The 19,640-nt window shown below is 38.6% G+C and overlaps 2 protein-coding genes across 4 annotated transcripts in view; both read right to left on the reverse strand.

Moving 5' to 3' along the window:
- C1H4orf50 (chromosome 1 C4orf50 homolog) overlaps positions 1–14,047 on the reverse strand; it is an 85,324-nt gene extending 71,277 nt beyond the window's left edge. For 2 of the 3 annotated variants that reach the window (XM_069793855.1, XM_069793864.1), the window contains exons 1-6: positions 13,748–14,042; positions 10,806–10,944; positions 8,061–8,756; positions 4,113–4,227; positions 3,233–3,354; positions 640–2,862 (exon numbers count right to left, since the gene is read on the reverse strand). In XM_069793855.1, coding sequence (XP_069649956.1) covers positions 640–2,862; positions 3,233–3,354; positions 4,113–4,227; positions 8,061–8,756; positions 10,806–10,944; positions 13,748–14,016 — 3,564 coding nt within the window. In that variant the 5' untranslated portion in view covers positions 14,017–14,042. Of the gene's footprint in view, positions 1–639; positions 2,863–3,232; positions 3,355–4,112; positions 4,228–8,060; positions 8,757–10,805; positions 10,945–13,747 lie in introns of all 3 variants that reach the window. The other variant, XM_069793874.1, reaches the window with a different exon arrangement.
- JAKMIP1 (janus kinase and microtubule interacting protein 1) overlaps positions 13,793–19,640 on the reverse strand; it is a 172,212-nt gene continuing 166,364 nt past the window's right edge. Inside the window, exons 23-24 of the mRNA XM_069793924.1 lie at positions 17,203–19,362; positions 13,793–13,899 (exon numbers count right to left, since the gene is read on the reverse strand). Of these exons, the coding sequence (XP_069650025.1) occupies positions 19,330–19,362 (33 nt within the window). The 3' untranslated portion in view covers positions 13,793–13,899; positions 17,203–19,329. The remainder of the gene's footprint in view (positions 13,900–17,202; positions 19,363–19,640) is intronic.

Consider the following 19,640-nt stretch of genomic DNA (forward strand, 5'->3'; position numbering starts at 1 on the left):
AAGATATTAGAGATAAATCTTTCCCTGTTGATTATTCTCAACTGAAGTAATAATTCTGCTTTTACAAGAACATAGTAATCTCCACAGAAATTCGCTGTGGTGTAAGATTCATGATTACAGAGGAAAAACATGGGCAAGAAATACACTACAAGTAAAGATCCTGTCTTTAGGCATATGTTTCATGAAAATCAAAACAGTAAAAAAAATAGACCCTATCAGAATAAAAGTTAGTAAGTGAACATGTGCATACTTTTCAATAAGACACGATTGTTTCACAACCCTGAATACTTCACCATCGTAACAGAAGTTTGTGGAAATTAATTTGCTCTACCAGAAGCTTTTACTCTTGCAATAAAATAAATAATTTAAAAAATGCCTGAACAATGCACTCTTATTTTTAATTTTGTAGCTTGCTCTATCACTTCAAAATTCTCTAATACAACATTCAGAAGAAAACTCTCTGGTATTTTGCCTTCTATTTCAAAGTTAACTTTAGCACCTCAGATCTCCAGCACATGGGAGATTACAACATTTTCTATATTACAAAGTTCTTATAGCTTTGTCCTCCAAATGACATTTCTATCTCTCCCTTTCTGTAGAAGATCGTGCTTGATAACATTCCTCATTCTTATTATTTACCTCTTTTCCAGGGAAATAGTTCGAGGGGTCTATAACCAGAACTCCTTCTTCAGTCTGAGTTACACTACATGCTGTTTCAACTTTCTTTGGCTTAAGACCATGTTGCTGACTTTTTTCTTTTAGTTTTACTACTATCTTTTCCTTTGTTCCCAAACTTTTATCTTTTGTCAGCTCTTCATAGGTGAAACCCAAAGAAGACATTAATTCTTTTAATTTGCTATTTTCTAAAATAAAGTTTGCATTTGCTTTCTGAAATTCATCAAGCTGTTCTGAAGTTTCTTTCTTGATTCTGTCTATTTCTTTTTCCAGTGCACATTGTTCCTCCTGTAAATCAGAAATAGTTTGATAACAGCTGGTTTTGCACTCTTGAAGTTCTGAAACCAAGGTCCTGTATTTGTCTTGTTCACACTTTACCTGTGCCAAACATCCCAATAAAGTTTCTTTTTCACCTTCTAAAAGAGATATTCTTTCTAAATTTCCCTCTCTCTCTTGTATTAATTCATTATATTTTGCTACATAGTTCTCCTTGTCTTGTAATAATTTAGCTATTTCTTTGAAGCATCTGCTTCTTTCTTCTTTCAGGTCAGAAAGCAGCTGGAAATATTTCATTTTCCTTCCATCCAGGGATAAAACACTCCTGGGAAGTTTATTTGATGCAATTGTCAATGAGCCTTTTTCAGAATACCAATTTTTCTTTTCAACACATGAGAGGTTCTTAGAGAAGTTTTCAACAAAAAGTGTTCCTGGGCTCATGGTGTTTTCTTCTGATAAGTTATTGTAACATCCACCAGCAACTTCTTTCTCATTAAGTAAGTTTTGGAATGAAACAGTGTTAGCTTCATCTATCGCTAAAATGTACTGAAAATATGCATCCATCTCCTCTTCCAGTGCACACATCATCTGAGCATATCTCTCATTCTCCTGTTGTAATATACAGACTTTTTTTGAGTAATTCGCATTCTCTTGCATCAGTAGAAATATCTTCTGAGAACACACTGCCACCACTTTTTCCAGTGCATGTATCTTCACATTACATTCATTACCAGTTTCCAGTGGTGACAGATGACAGAAACTCTCATAAAAATTGCTGCCTGGCAGGAACAGTTTGTTTAAGCACACAGCCCTCTCCTGCATAGGAGACAATATGTTTACCGGACACCTCTCTTCCTCTGACCAAAAAAATTTCTGAGAGTATGCATGTTGCATGTTTTCAGCAGCTATTTTTTGACATGAGAAATTCTTATTTGGTTCACACAGTTTCAGGGTCTGGTCTTTCTTTTCTTTCAGGCCAGCGTTGCTGGAAGGGTTTGTTTGGTGAGTTGGTTTCTGAGGTTGCTCTCCTTTCTCCTCCATTTTGATTATGTCTTCTCCATTATATACCCTATTCACATCCGAGGTGCAGATTTCTGAGAGGTTTCCTTGTTTCTCCATTAGTTTAGGGCTCCCTTTAAAATGCTTCTTTAAGTCTTTAAAAACAACAGATAAAATTGGAACATCCTGTGGGCTACCGAGGCTGTCTTTGGCTTCCATTCCTTGCTTCCCAGGCCTGATCAATTCAGGTTTAAATAAAACTTTAGGACTTTCCTCAGGAACACAGGTCACCTGTTGTGGTTGGACTTTCTCATTCTGTATTTCTTCTCCTTTAGCTCTCCCTCTATAGATCTTTTGATGATACTTTCCATCATCAACAATTTTATCCAGACATTTGTTTTCATTTATGCTTTCTGGCAGAATTTGCTTGTTTTCCCAATGTTTTTCCACGTTGTATTTTTCTGGAGATAATGTGAAAATTTCAGTCACAGTGCAAGGCATCTTTCCATGAAGAAGTGCAGAAGCTTTGTCAGAAAATCCTCCTTCTGCAACAAGGCAGAGGGCATCAGAGCAAAGATTGATATTTGTGTCACAGAAATCAAAACCCCTCACTTTTTTCACAGTGGTGACAGCTGACATGTGGTAGCTTTCAGGTTCTAACAAGGTAAGTTGGAGCTTCTTCCTCATCACAGCTTCAACCACAGAAACAGGGAACATCTTTGCTGGTAGATTTATAGCTTGTTCCTTCAAGAGAGAAAAGTTTTCTTCATCTTTGGTTCCCTTACTTGTCCCATTGTTAGTTAACTTCTCAGAGCAAGGGGGAAGCAGTCTTGCTGCACAATAACTTGGGGTACATCTGAACAATGTGAAACTATCTTCTCGAGTACCTGCTGTCTTTGTTCCAAGGGTAACCTGGTAACAGCAAAAAAGAAATGTTTCAAACTGAAAAATCTAAGCTAAGAGATATCATTCTATGTTGCTAATCATAATTTATTTTTCACTTCATCCATAAAATACTTGATTATAGACAGATGAGAAAAAATATTTCCATATAAGGGGTTTTCAAATTATTTAAAGATTTGCATTGACAGTAATGATACAAATAAGGTACAAATAAGTCAATCATTTTCTTAATGCACACCTATATTCATTTTGAATAACATCATGAATTAAAGCTACTTTTATATTCATCTTTAAATACACCAACTCTTCATTTTATCTCAAAATTCACAGACCCACTGTGCACAAAGACAGCAAGAATAGTGGTAACCTTTCTTCTCACCTGCTCAATCTCAGCTAGACCAGCAACTTTTGCAAAGGCACTGGAACTGTGTTCCAAAACTGGTAGAAGTTCTGCTTGCTCCTCCATCTGCTTTAGCCCGTCACAGCTACATCCTGGTGTTTCTGTTATGGTAAAGCACTGTACAACTGTAATGCCACTCCCAGACAGTTACATGAAAAACAACCCCCAAAACATATGACCAGCTGTTTTTAACAGACAAGTATTTTAGTGAGAGTATGCTCAAAACTACCTTCTCTATCATAAACATACATCACCAATGAAGCAGAGACATTAAATGAAAACAAACTCCACAAGAAAACATAAATATTAAGCTCTAAAATAAGGTATATTTGGGGTTCCCCCCTAGTTCTCAAAGCATTTAAAAATGGAAAATATATCCCATTACAGTGGGTAGATTAAAACTTATGGGTTAAACTTGCAGGTTAAAATTATTCAGTGCAGATCTGCATTTGCATAACACTGAAATTTGCTACAAAATTTCCATTAATTTATGTTGGAAGAATTTACCTGATACAATTTGCCAAGATCAGAGCTTTCACATTGTTTGGTCTGAAAAACGAATCTGACTGCTGCACAGCATTCCCAAACGCTATACTTCAGCCAGGACATGGGAAGTATCCCCTAATTCCTCATCTCTGTAGCTTCTTGAAAGTTCTAGGATTTCTTGAGAAAGCTCATATCTAAATGCTAGTATCATACTGGCAAATAGTTGTTGCTTCACCTTCCCAAGATACGTTTTCTAGATTAGGAGGTTTTTAGAAGGTCTTATACCTTCTAAGTCATGCACACCACATGAATGAAATCATCTTCACTTTTATTGCACAGAAATGAAAGCAAAAATTCTTGTTTATTTTCATACCAGACTCTTTAGCATGTAGCAGCACAACCGGAGTTTCAGTAGCTCTGTTTCTGAGTGAATCCAAGACTGCTCCCCATTTCAGATTTTGAACATCTTCCTGGGTTAGATCTCCATTCTTAATGGGAAAAGGAGGAGGAAAAGAAAAAAAACCCAGATTATAAATATACAGTGTTTGTGATATGAAAAACAGGCACATAAATTTCCTTTGCTATTTTACATTCAAAAGACCAATTATTTCATTATAATGGCTATTATTTCATACAATTTTCTCATGACAACATTTTCCAGTAAATGTCATGGTTTTAAATTTTCCCCTAATGTTTCCTTCATACTTTACAATGAGTTAAGGAAGAAATGCTGTCAGAACAGAGACTAAATTGTATGCTCATGAACAAAGAGAAAAGAAAGTCTAATCAAGTAGGGAATGAGACTAATAGTTCATTGCCCAGCTACAAAGACAACTGTTCCTAAGTTGGAAGAACTCAAAGTAGCATAATTGTTCCAAATACAATTTTCTTTTCTATTGATAATTTAATTGTAAATTTCATATTCTGTTCTTGACATTTATCTTGACTCCCTGATTGAATTCGGAAATTGTGACAATTTCTGGTACAAAGCAGATACCCTCATTGCTTGATACACAGCAAGTCATATTTCACATGCACTGTTCTCATTTTTAGTGAACAGAAGACTCAGGTTTGATCTTCTCAACAAAACACATATTGGAGGTGTTAGCCAAAACAGCTACAGTGCAGAAAACAAGCCAACACAGTCACTTTTGTCTTCCTGCACTGCAGTGCATCTAATGCCAGCAGAAAACAAACTTGGTCCCTTTGGGCTGAGCTGCAGCTTTAAAATTACATACAGATGGGAAAGGCAATGACTTCAAAGTCTTCAGTCTATAGTGAGTCAGAAAAAGCCACTTTGATTTTCTACAGGATCACCAGTGAGAATAATATTGATTTCAACCCAAGTCAGCTGCCACATTATAGTGCTCTGAGATCTTGACTGGGAGGCATGACTTAAGTGGAAACCACAACACTTCCAAGATTTCTTCCTTCATTTTCTCAGTAATATTGAAGTTAGTGTTAATTCCTTGAAACATGCTCATTCCTTTCCTCCAAGTTCACCTTTATTTCTTCCCAGATACCATTTCTTTATTGATTTGTGGGTTCTTTCAAAGAAAGTACACAAAATGATGTAAAAGATACAATGCTTGGATGCCAGGAACATCATACTGTGAAATCAAGACCTCAGCTGTCACCTGAAAGCTGTAGAAAGGTGCATCGCTTCGTGTTTCATACTTTTCCTTCACCAACACCTTCAAAAGACCCCTAACAATCACATCTAGAAACTGTCTGATAAATCAAGACACAGCCACATGGAACCAGCTGCTTTTCATGCATTTTTCTTTCAGGCATAGGTTGCAATTGGAATATTGCAGACAGGATCCTGATACCAAGTTTGGAAATTCAAATTTCCAACAAGAATTATGTGACTACACCCCTCTGTGAGATGCAGTTCACCTCTACAATACCAAAACAAAACAGCTCTGATTAGATCCAATATTATCGCATGAAGATGCAATAACGACTAAGGCTAGTTTTCAAGAATAACTGATGTGCTTGGCATTTAAATGACACAATATTTACTGATGAATCTCATATCATGTGTATTTCACAGGAGTCTGATAAGCCTGTCTTCACAAACCACTTTTTTCCTGGCTGTGAAATAGGCAAATGATCCCATTTGCTCTTTCACTGAAAAATTATATACAAGCAGCTTTCCAGAAAAGTAACAGCCTGAAAATCTTTCTTGTGTTGCACACAATTTCTCACTTTTATAGCTGTTGATGGAGTATGATGAGCTCAGGTAGGATTTTCTTGTAACTATTTTGGCTTGAGTACTACAAGATCAAGGTAATGAGATTAGGAAATTCTATTTTAACAGGTGCTAGTAAAACACAAGATAAGGGGGAAAAGCCCTCTTCAGTTTTACAGTACAACACCAGATGTCTCCCTCCTCCTTTTATCATAGATATTGAAATTTTTTCCCTGCTATCTCAAGCCATTTTCTACTAGAAAAATCTAAGTGAATTAGTAGCAGTACCAAAAGAGGAGGAAAAGACAACCAGAAAGGCAGAAGGCACAAGATTTGATGCTGGTGATGCTATACACAGCATTTAAGGAACACAACCTACTGTGCAACAGACCAAAGTAAACCAGCTTAATGCAAATTATGGTGTGTTCATTTATACCAAAGACTGGGTAACTGACACTCAGTACCCTGCTACAACAACACAGCTGTAAATTAATACTTAGAAAATAAATGGTTAGAAAACTTTGTGTAGAGGAAAAAATAACCTTTTATTAGGGTACAGCATAGAATGAAAGAGATTTAGCCCTGTTTCTTGAAAACTTGTTGGATTAGTCTCTGGCAATTAGTTGATATATCTTGCTTTCACACCTTCAAATAACTCAACATTTACTTTCTCCTTTTCTCAATTTTCTCAAACCAATAGTAATTCTCCAGTATTTCTTCTCTGGCTCTGAAAGCCCTCACTCCTCCTGATTTTAGCTGTGCGGTCTCCTCATAGTGCACTTGGTTGTTGTACCTCTTTACAAGACAGTGCAAGTCCCTCTAGAAATATCTTAAAATATTTTCAAACCTTATTCTTCATTCCCAAGAAAAAGTGAACTCACTAGTTAAAGTAACCGTAGCAGCAGCTCGGGTTAAGTATAAAAATAAGCAACAGCAGTCGGTCTTTCTGCCAGCTCAGGGCAGCTGTGGAGACACACGCTGTGAGGCACAGCTTCCGAGCTCTCCGCAAAAGTCACTCGTGCTGCCGGTTACTGCAGGATGATCTTACCACTCTTTCTCTCTCACACAAAGACAACATCCTTGGAGTTCACTTCTTTGGGAGTGTAGAGCCACTAGTGGTACAAAATAACCATGTCTGCAAAGGTGCGTTCAACTACCAGGTTAAAAACTTTGTCTTTATTTCTTCTAGCTTTTACAGACAAAAGATCCTCTCTACCTTCTCCCAGTTCTGATTGTCCTCCTATACTAAAGGGGTTTTGTTCATGCCCATTACCTCTTGGTTAACTGCAGTTAAAATCAGGAGAGTTCTTGGGATATCAGGTCACCATTTGAATGGAGTGGCCGAGTGTGAGGCTTAGCTGATTTCACTGTATTTAACAAATCCTCTACCCTCCACCTTAGTGCATAAAGAATAAAACTTTGTTTGAGTCCCCTCTGTGAAAAGAATTGTTCTTTGTCAGCAAAATGAATTGGCAGAAGCTGAATGCCATATTACAGCATATGCAGAGCTTTCCCATGCAATGCTGGAGTGAAGTGCTTGAAGCAAACAAGTCCTATTCAGTGTATTCAGGGCATATCACAACGCTACGGAGCTACAAACCATTGAATATCTCAACTCACTCCCAGTCATGAATACTGTATCCATCTTCCCTTGTTTACCATTATCCAGAAAATCCATAGACAAGATTTATTGTCAGCTGTGCTTTTTTCTTCAGCATTTGGGCATGAATAACATGTGAAAACTCACCCAACCATATGTGTATTTCTCCACTGAATGGTGTCCACAAGACAGAGGTCTCCGAAGGTCTTCTAGGCTCTACTTCTAGTGCAAACTGAGTGAAACCTTTTGCCTTAGGCACGTCACTTAAAAACTTAAGGAAACAAGATTTGTGAAGTGCCCCCAATGTGCACCTAATAAAAGCACTGATGCAATGAAGCTCCAACTACTGATGCCAGTGAGTGTGAATCAGACACTGTGAAGTACTAATGCATCAACAGAAATAAAGGAAAAAAATGCAGGAAGGAAAAAGCCTCACAATTGCATCTTGATTGCACACCTAATGACAAGTGTAATCCAGGGTGATATAAAGATAAAAGCTAATTATATTTTGCCTTATTTTTACTTACCAGGTCAACACTGTCATCTCCATTCTCCAATTTTGTAAGTTGTGAGTCCTTTTCTTTCTTATTTTTCAATGTCACCCTACCTTGATCTTTTAAAGCCCTATTTTCATCCAAAAGCTCTTCCATTTTTTCCTGTAGTTTGATTTCAGATAATTTCAGACTATAAACATGATGGCAAGATTCTTCCAATTTTCTTCTGAGAAAGTCTTCAGTGTCCTGAAAGCACTGGAGTTCAGTCAGCAGGTCTGCCTGTTCTCTTCTGTTGTCCTCCTCTTCTTCTCTTAAGAACTTCAGATTTTGCTGAAAGGCCTTGAGGTGGCTTTTCATGTCACACTCCATGTTTTCAATGCAAGTCTTCAATTCCATTACTTCCACATCAGAGTGTTTATAGCCTTGAGTCTCAATGGATGCTGATTCCAGCTTCTGCTGGAAATACTGCACCATTCCCTCTTCTAACTTGGATGTCAAAAGAGCAATATGGGCACTAAGATCGAGGACTTGCTTTTCCAGCCTAGATACCTCACTCCGAAGGTAACATTCCCTTTCTCTCAGCACTGCTGTCTGTTGTCTCTGCCTTTGTTTGTAGTGCTCAAAATACTCTGACTGGCTTTTTATTTCATCTTCTTTTGTCTTTAGCTGCTCCTGAAGCCAATGTAATTTTTCCTTTTGCTTCTTCTCTGACTTTTCTTGGTTTTTAACCTGTAATTTCAGTGAGTTGTATGGTTAACATCTTAATACCAAATCTCTTCTTCCCTTATCATTTTTCTTAATTTTGCAATAATTCTGCCCTTGTTTTCTGAAAACTAAGGAATGACATAAGTAGAAATTTTTTCAAGCCAGTAAAATCTTGCATTTAGAGCAAAACTGACCTACTGTTTTGTCATTTCAGCCATCACTGAAACATCTCAGTCGGAAACAAACAAACAAAACACAAACTCACCCACATCATCTACTACTATATAAAATACAGGAAGTTTTTAAACACTTTCTTTTGCATGTTCTACAGTACATATTAAATCAAAAGAAATCTTTGAACTGGAATTCATACAGCTGGCTCTGAACTACACAGTAACAGATCCTTAACACTGACAGTAGTGTAGCACTGACATGTTACAGGCAGAGAAGCTGTGGTTCTATTATAGAAAACAGAACACGCACTTTCCAGAGACCAAGGTTTTGCCCTTTGCCTTCAGCATACCCCTCATCTGTCAGCTCCTTGTACGAACCCCCTGAAAAAGGAGAAAGGAACAGATGCCTTTTGAATCAGTTTGAGAAAGACTTTGGTATTTTCATTTGCACCAAAGTGTGTTTGAACACAGAGATACACAGAGGTGAAAGATGTCATTGAAAGACAGAGGAGGCTTTCATGCTGCCCATGCTGCCCTTGTTTTGAGCAGAGTAAGAGCCACCAGTATCACAGGGCCATTGTGGCAACTTTGAAGCAAGACTGAAGGCAGCGAGACATTACTGTATTTCTTCAAGGACTTCTTTAGGTCAGTCTTTTTGTTCTTCGGTACTTTCCCATCTGAGGGGTTCACCAGCAAGGACAGTACAGGAGGAACGCTAGCCTGAAATGTTATGCAAAGTCAGGTAGGTGTGGGATAATACTTTGTTTGGTTAACTGTTGATGGAAATATATGTCTGTCTAAGCTTCCTGAGTCTTGAAAAATATATGTCACTTTTAATTAAAAAAGCGAAGACTATTGTTCATTCTTATGAGTCTTGCCGCATGGTACTAGTGTCCTGTCAGAGTATTCAACTTTGACCTAAAATGCTGAGAAAATGAAAGTGTATCTTATGATAAACAGAATCAAAAGACATTGTTTCACTGTAGACTGTCCCTGAAAAACTTTCATTTTTTCTCCATTGCCATGGATCCATCCAACGAGCCGTGCAAACTAGGTAAAAATGCCTGTTGTATATGTTACCAGCCAACAGCTGACCTTCCTGATACAAAATATTGCTGTGAAGAAGTACTAGCACTCGGGAGAATGGAAGGCTTTCCATGCAGAGCTGACAATTTCAGAACAGACACGGGGGAGAGGGAGTTGCGAGGGCATATGCAATCAGCAGTGGGATGTTCTTGGCTATGAGGGAGCGGGTCAGCTTGCTCCAGCAAAGGGCACTCTGCGGAGGAAGGCTCTCACCGGCAGGGGTTTGCAGAGTGGCGGCCCACATGACAATGCATCACAGGAAAGAAGGTAAGACCCAAACCAGTCTGGGAAAGCTGGAAGAGGACACAACGCTAAGCAGGAAGCTTAAAGTGGATGCAACAGCAGGTGGGGCCCAGCTTGAAAATGCATGAGCAATTCAAGACTCATCTGACGGGCTGAGCAGCTGCATTTTATCCAGAAAACAGGCTGTGTTAGCTGTGTTGTGCTGTTGTATCACATGTGGTAGGGAATCAAAAAAATGCTTCATTATGGGGCTGGAAAGATAAAGTCTGACCCAGGGAGAAGGAGTACACTGAGTGGGTTCTGGGGAGAAAGAAGGAAGTGGGAGCATATATCAGAGATCAAGGGCCTGAATGAGAGGAATAATGGTAATACTGTCAAAAGTATTACAGAAATAGAAAGTGGGGCAAAAAAGACCAAAAAGTTCTTCCGATTCCTCTTGTAGAAAAAGAGAAAGGCTGAGATGATTTATTGCTTAAAACCAGAGAGGTCACTGGATATGAGATGATTGACTTATAAATTATTACCACAAAGAGAAGCTAAACTAGGTCATTTGAAACAATATCCTCCTCACCAAGTTGATCAGGTCCTCCTGAATGTCTCGCAGTTTCCCTTTAACACGCACATTTGCATTTTCAACCTGGTGCAACTTCACGTTTAGTTGATCAATCGTCACAAGAAGTGTTTTGTGTGACAGCTCCAGCTCTTTCATCCTGTGATAGTGAGAATGAAGATCTTTGCTAAGTAAATACCACACAGTACAGTTCCAGATGGATAAGCAGTCATCAGCAATCCATTAATTTATCTTTATTTTTCCATTTTTCTCCCAACAATAAAATAGTAACAAATTGTTGATCACTAATAATAAACACTCAATTCTTAACAAGTCTACTGGGGTTTGCACATTATACTGGAGACGCTCAAAAATGTTAAAGACAACGTCTATGTTCATTCTCTCTCTGCTGGCTTAATATGAAAACCATAAGCAAACACATTTACAAGATGTCGTGGTTTAACCCCAGCCAGCAACTAAGCACCACGCAGCCGCTCACTCACTCCCCCCCCATCCAGTGGGATGGGGGAGAAAATCGGGAAAAGGAAGTAAAACTCCTGGGTTGAGATAAGAACGATTTAATAGAACAGAAAAGAAGAAACTAATAATGATAATGATAACACTAATGAAATGACAACAGTAGTAATAAAAGGATTGGAATGTACAAATGATGCGCAGGGCAATTGCTCACCACCTGCCGACCGACACCCAGCCAGTCCCCGAGCGGCGAAAACCCTGCCCCCCCCTTCCCAGTTCCTAAACAAGATGGGACGTCCCATGGTATGGAATACACCGTTGGGCAGTTTGGGTCAGGTGCCCTGGCTCTGTCCTGTGCCAACTTCTTGTGCCCTGGCTGGGCATGAGAAGCTGAAAAATCCTTGACTGTAGTCTAAACACTACTGAGCAACAACTGAAAACATCAGCGTTATCAACATTCTTCGCATACTGAACTCAAAACATAGCACTGTACCAGCTACTAGGAAGACAGTTAACTCTATCCCAGCTGAAACCAGGACACAAGATTAATGTTCACTGAAGCTTGGCATGCTATATGACGTAACAACTTACCATAAAGACAACCACAACACTTTGGTCTCTATGTATCTGATCATAGGATTTTGCTATGTTCACAGTTAGCAAATTCAAATTTTATGATGACAGTAAATGTTTCCCATCAAAACTATGATTACAGGTAACCCACAAGTAACTGTGTGTTTTACTGACTAAAGGGAAAACATCTTAATTGTAACATACCTCACAACGGGTACTGAAACCTATAGTGCATAACTGCATTGACTTTGTCCACAAAGCTGGATTTTGATAAAATATAGGTTCACTTCACCTGTTGCTATTAAAATGGTAGTGTAACATGATGTGGTGTGATGTGATGGGATTCCTCTACACAGGAGGAACACCTAAGATAATTTTATGAGAGCAAGCTTCATGTTTTCCTTAAGGTTTTCTGTCCGTTTTCAGCCTACACATCAAAATTTTCTCAATGCTTTAAACAGTTGTGAATTCTAAACCAACATTTTCTTGTTACTGAGAATTTTTTTCCAGCCTCTCATCTCCTGTGGCAGGTACTAAAGCCTCCTCTTCTCATCTCAGAGATGCACACATTACCCCCTATGCCCCTCAGGACTGTGCTGTACCATATCTTCTTCCTTGAATTTCTTCATTCAACCTTCAACAGTCTTCCACTCGGCTCCCCTGCTCATTTCTCTCTTCTAGCTTTGTTTTACTGCCCCTACCTGCCAAATTTCCAGCTACCTCCATCCCAGCATGACAACACTACCTTCATTCAAAAATCTCACATAAAAACATATTTCTGAAGCAACAGGATTCAGATAGAAAACACATCATTAAATAAGTAGCTATTCATGTATCAAAGTAAACCTGATAAGGTCCTCCCCACCACAAGCACTGCATAATCTAACACTGGTATCAAAGGAAACGGGGCCACATCAGCCCAAAACTCTGCCCTGGCTAGTTTCAACTACTGACTCTGCTTCTCTTTTTTTTTTTCCAACAGTTCTGCCTTCCACATCATTCCTTATCTCACCTGTCTGTGCTTCAGCCACAAGAACTTCAGGCACAGGATTTCTTTTCTTTCTACTGGCCACCCAAGATCCCTGAAAATGGGCTTCCTATACCCTGGGCAAGTTTCAGCTCATCATTTGCTCTCCTTGAACTGTTCTCTCATATTTTCTTTGTTTTGGTATTAAAGAAAGTTCTTCCCATCTTCCCCTCCCCTAAATCTTTGTTAAAATAGGCCTATTCCTATGAAAGCTTCCATTTCAAAAAAGATTCATTATTATTTTGACAAAAAGCCCATTATTAAAACACTTCTGGCCAAATCCCTTGATGAATCAAAGCGATTAAGAAATCATACAAATAATTATTTTGAATGCAATTTATATTTTCTATCCTTTAAACTATTTGGCTTTGTTTAGAACAGTGCAGTTGCTGACTACTAAAACCTTGATCTTATTATTCTAGTCAACTACATAATTAATGCTTAATGGCACAGTTAGCTACTGTAATGATTAGCATTAACATACTAAACTAGATGAAGCTTTCTGAAACAATGGACTTTTTTTGCAACACAAAATTCCAAATTAACTCTTAAAAGGAAAGGGATATATTTTACAAACAGAATTTACACTTTAGAAGTATTTAAGAATGAAACATCCTGAGAAAGCTGTCTGGTTATTTGCAACAAGATCTTAGATCATGCTGTAAATCCGATTAAAACAATAAAAACAAAAAATTGAATACTGCATTTCTATTCTGACAGCTACACAAAACACATACATGCATCTTATCAGGCACCCTAAAAACACATAAAGTTTTTCTTTTTGCTAGTGTTCCATGTATCATTTGACAGCCAGTACATGGGGCAAAGGGAAGAGTACATTTGTCATATCACATTAATTTTGAATGCAAACCCCCCTTTTATTTACCTATTTCTTAGGACAGAATCTGACTCCACATAGTCCTCTAGAACACCTTTCAGTTTTTGCTCCGACTTTTCCAGCTCTTTTATTCTGAGGTTCAAATTCTCTTCTCCAGCACTGTTTACTTTTTTATCAGGTATGCTTGCATCTTCTAATTCCTGGAAAATCCATGAAGTATCAATTTTAACATTGAAATTCTGGATATCAAATCCTTCATTACTGGGCATTTTAATACAGTAATAAAATTCTTGTTCTCTTCCAGATGAAGGATCCATGATGAAAGAAACCCAAATTATTAGGTTCTCAATGTACTGCAGTCTGAGCACGCAATAAGAGTCTAAGCCTCTAATGACAAAATGAACAGTCCTTCTTGATTCTGAACAAATTTATTATTTATGAGAGAGTCTCATTTCATTAGCCCCAAAGTAATTCAGCATGTATGAAAGGAGTTGCAGTTTACAACATGAGATCCCCATAAAAGATTCAATTAGACTAATTCATGAAGGAATTAGGCATCGAAGTTTTGAAAAGAGGATGATTTTCTACTAAATAGAGGAGTTCATAAAATTGAGTATGTTTATCACAAAAAAAATCGTATTTATTTTGGATAAACGTCTGATGTTTTTATTGTTTCAAGACAGAAGATTTAAAAAAAGATATTTCCCATTCAAAAGGCAATCTATGACTATTTCAGTATATTTAACTGGTATTTTGGAATTCTGCATTCAGTATTTTACTTAAAAGTCTACTTCACCTCTGAGAGGTTATGAAACCATGCCTAAAATGAATTCTTACACTTGGGCTTGGGAAGGCAGCTTTGCCTCTTTTAGCAGTAGCTGTAAAAGTCCTTCAGCCTGCAGTTCACCTTCATTTACAGAAACTCTCTTCATTAAGTTGTATTGTGTTTGTGTGGCAAGGTTTTGGTAGCAGGGGAGGGGGCTGCAGGGGTGGCTTCTGTGAGAAGCTGCCGGAAGCTTCCCCTATGTCTGACAGAGCCAATGCCAGCCGGCTCCAAGACGGACCCGCTGCTGGCCAAGGCCGAGCCCATCAGCGGCGGTGGTAGTGCCTCTGGAATAACAGATTCAAGAAGGAGAAACCTGCAGCAGAGAGGGGAGTGGAATGTGAGAGAAAACCTTCTGCAGATACTGAGATCGGTGAAGAAGGAGGGGGAGGAGGAGCGGGGGAGGAGGAGCGGGGGAGGAGGGGCTGCCCCTGCAGCCCGTGGTGAGACGGCAGGCTGTCCCCCCCAGCCCGTGGAGGGGAGCGGGGGAGCAGATGCCCACCTGCAGCCTGGGGAGGACCCAACGCTGGAGCAGGGGGATGGATACCCCCGAAGATGGCCGAGACTCCATGGGAAAGCCCGCGCTGGAGCAGTCTGTCCCTGAAGGACTGCAGCCCACAGAAAGGACTCATGCCAGGGAAGTTTGTGAAGAACTGCAGCCAGTGGGAAGGACCCATGTTGGAGAAGTTCATGGAGGACTGTCTCCCGTGGGAGGGACCCCACGCTGGAGCAGGGGAAGAGTGAGGAGTCCTGCCCCTGAGGAGGAAGGAGCGGCAGAGCAACGTGTGATGAACTGACCCCAACCCCCATTCCCCATCCCCCTGTGCTGCTGGCAGGGAGCAGTAGAGAAAATTGGGAGTGAAGTTGAGCCCAGGAAGAAGGGAGGGGTGGGGGAAAGTGTTTTAAGATTTGGTTTTATTTCTTGTTATCCTGCTCTGATTGGATTGGTTACAAATTAAATTGATTTTGCTTTTTTTCCCCAAGTTGAGTCTGGTTTTTGCCCGTGACCATAACTGGTGAGTGTCCTGTCCTTATCTCAACCCACAAGCCTTTCCTTATATTTTCTCCTGCCCATCCCACTGAGGAGGAGGATTGAGCAAGTGGCCACGTGGTGCTTTGTTGCCGGCAGAGCTTAAACCATGACATAAGTATAGTCCTATAACTCACATCTGTGAAATGCCTTTGCTTTTGCTACATTTGTATTGATTTGGAATTGGATCTGTAATTGGAATTCAACCACTGAGTTTGGGCCTATTCTCCAGAAAATAATGCAATTACTTTTCTCTTTTTTCTTTTTTTTGTAAACAGGTGCTGAATCTATAGAGCAAAGAAAAAGAAGAAAAAAAGTAACATTTATTTTTGCCACTGAAGAGCAGAAAATAGCACAAAATCAATGCAAAAAGGATAAACAAATAGTTCTTCTCTTATTGTCCCATGTTTTGATATGTGCTATTCACACATATAATGAATTACATAGAATTTTATTCTTTTGGCCAATTATATCACTCACTGGCCTTATGTCAACCACACAAGGACAAAGAGCTGAAAAGATTCATCCACTCCTCGGTCCCTTGAGAAGCCATATTTAAAAGCTACAAGTGTGGAAAGACAAACGAAGTATAAATCCACATGGACAACACAGTTCAAACCACTTTGTGATCTTCTCTAGACTTAGCAAGCCTTGCTTCTCAGAGACCATGCATTCCTGAGACCTGTAGACGAAATCATGGCTCTCCCCTGGCCTGTATAATTTCCCAAATGGAACAGTATCTTTGATTTTGAGCTCCTTGAGACACTAATATTTTATCTGTATTTATTATTTGTAAAGTGAACAAACATCCTGCTCCCTGACAATGGGCTTCCCTCAACACTAATGCAAAAGGAATATATAATAACAGTGAACACTGTAACTCTGCTCATTAACAATTTACAGTGGAAGCCAAATTAATGTAACTTTCATTAGGCTGTGCCCCCGCCTAATATCCAACTCATAAGCTGTAAAAACAAAAATTCTTAGTGGTATATTTTGCAGAAAGTAGCCAACAGATAAAAGCAGTGAGGATGGACCAGGCAGGAAATAAACTGACACTTAAAATCATTACACTGATTTCTACTCACATATTTCTAGCACATGTTCCTGTTTGTAAGTGCACTTTTATTCACTGATATAATGAAAGTTAATACAACAATTTCTAAAGCTGATCACAAACCTCATGATCCATTAAGCTCTACACTTCTGATGCTTCATCCTGAAAACTACTGAGTACTTCAGCATAAAACCAGGAAAGCTGTTATGACTGATATCAGAAATGAAAAACTTATTGTTTCCTTCTTCATTTATACAGCTGGGACACGTGATTTAAAAGCTGTGTCACAGAACGTGAAAATCAGGCCCAGCATCCTGCATGGACTGAATCGAGTCAGTTAACACACTGACACAGTTAACACACATTATAGAGCTGTTCGCAGCTCTATAATAAATACCAATGGATAGTAAGACTGGAATGATATATGTAGTTTTCCAAAACTACAAGTCCTGCTAGCTCAGAGCAGAATAAAAACATCCTGAATGTCGTGGAAAATGTCACCCAAATCAGCCAGTTCCTTTGACACAACTGCCACGTGTGAATTACAATGTAATAAAACACACACACACAAAAGAAAACAAAACTGCTCCTACCTTTTCTACTTTGTGAGAAGACCATCTCCTGTCCCTGCAGTGCGCTTACCGTTGCAGCCACATGCTCTGACTATCCCATGTTTGTGCTTATAGTTTCATTTCCAAAGCAGTGATGACCAAAACTATGTCTACGAGAAGAAAGAGTGTTTCTTTGCCAAGTGAATCACTTTGCAATTTCTGTTCCTTCATCAGCACCTGGTTTGGTTATCTCAAGCTCTGTTTATCTCCCGTTGCGGTCCTTCTCTTCAGAGTAATGCCAAAACTCTTCCTTTTGCAGTGAAGACCTCATTTTTCCACATTCTGTCATCACACTGCTAAAAGCTTTAACTAAACCATGAAAAATCTCTATTTGAAAACACATTCTCTAAATGCTTGCTCCTTTCGAAGAACGCATTGTGAGCAATACATTCTTTTGGGGATCAAGTTTCCAAAGTCCTGCATGATCCCTGTTTCCAATTTGAATTGTGCTTTGTACCAGGAAACAGGGTTATCCAGTCCCTCACACAAGCCACAGTTTGCTGCATCGGACTGAATCAATCTTGTGGAGTGCCTCAGCTCCTTCAGCAGGTAAATGATCTTGTTTGGTGATTCTTTGTGAAGAGTACATCTCTGGTCTTACTTCAGAGCCTAAAAATTATCTGAGAAGACTGGCTTCTTTTGAGGCTGATTCCTGCACCTTCAACAGTGAGATATTCAGTTGCTATGAGAAATCTTTTCCTCAGTTTTCTTTGTGCTGCCTTGATTGTTCTTTGCCTTATCTTATTTTTTTCAATCATGATTTCCACTTTATGTGATGTATTGTCGTAACCATCTTATTCCACTCTATGTTCATGTTGGAGTTCAGTGTGTCCATGGAAGCAGACTTGTTTCTCTGTAGCTTTCTATGTAGCCCTTTTAACACAAAGATGATTTTCAAGAAAATGTGAGAGAGGAGAAAGTTATCTTTTAATATTGTGCTCTTAATATTTTCAGCGTGCCTCAACATTCCAGAAATAATTAAAATTATCTATTTCTTCATATTGCCTTTCCAGCTCTGACACAATGATTTGCTTTTCCCTCTTTGAAAGAAAAGCCTAAACTTTCTGAGTTTTCTAACCATTCTCCATCTTAAACAACTCTTTTCAAGTTTCATTTTTTCACTCTGTGCTTCACCCAAAATTTTTCTTTCAGTTCAGGTGTTCAATGTCCTTGACTGTTTATCTACCTCTGCTGCTTGAGGTTGTGCCATTTTTGCTTCCTGGTAGCTAATGTCAACATTTTTTTATTTCACCTGGGAGGATGCCATGATTTCCAAATATTTATTTCCAACTATTTCTCTGCTTATCACATTTGTTTACACACCCATTTCTTCAAGCCCCTCTTTCTTCTTGAAGAGATAACTGAGCACAGCGCATCATGCATTCTCTTTTTTTGACCTCTCAGGCCACCTCAGGATCTTCCATTCTTCTAGTGCTATCTTTACAAGTTATTGCCTTAATTTTCAACAAACATTCAAAAAATCTTTTCTCCTATGCAGTTTTTACCCACTTCAAAGTTTTCTTAGTTCAATCTACCATCTTGCCTTTCTCCAAAACCCCTCTCTTCTCCATCTGTGGATTTCCAACTTATGAATTTAATATGAATTTTTCCACTGCAGGGTTGTAAATCTCTATTTGTTTCCAACTTTGAACAGTTTTTTTCCTGTCAGCTATTTACTATAGAGAACTTATTGTCAAACACTTAGCTTTTTTATATAGATATTAAAAAGGAGATTCTGTGTTTCCTGGGTGAAATGCAAACCACGTTTGTTGAAAGCATGCAGTATGGAGACAAAGATCTCAGTACTGTAAGAAAACCATTTGGTAGATAACAGTTCACATAGCAGCCAGTAATTGCACTTGTATTTTTTCCAGTGTTTGATTGGTGTGAGAGTGTAAATTCTGTTTAGACTTTTTTCAGTGTTTATGATGTGCTGGTCCTTATTTGATTATCAAATCATTCCAGCTTGAAGCTATATCTTAAAAAAAATCTCTAATTTTAAATTCAAATATTTTGCAGCTTCAAGTATTATGCAAACTGTTTTATGAAAAAAAAATGCACCAATTTAAAGCTGCTCTATAAATATTTTCCGTATTTTTGCACGTGGACTCAGCTGTTCACTCCATAGGTTCTTTTAATAGCCTGTATACAAAAAAAAAAACCAACAAACAAAAACAACAAAACAAAAACAGAAAACAAAAACAAGAAAAAAGCCTGTTGAGTTTTAGAGAGATAACATTAATTTAGAAATAAGTGTTGCATCCAGCCCTAAATACACAGACACCACAATCCCTTTCTAAAAGTTTTATATTCAACTTCAAAATAACAAGAACTACAATTACTACCAGTAAATCACCTGGTTTGTCTTGAAATAATGAACAATGTTCAAGAGTCCAACTGCAGTTAAGTCTCTTAAAATA

This window comes from Haliaeetus albicilla, chromosome 1 (genome assembly GCF_947461875.1).
Source record: "Haliaeetus albicilla chromosome 1, bHalAlb1.1, whole genome shotgun sequence".
Classification (NCBI taxonomy): Eukaryota; Metazoa; Chordata; class Aves; order Accipitriformes; family Accipitridae; genus Haliaeetus; species Haliaeetus albicilla.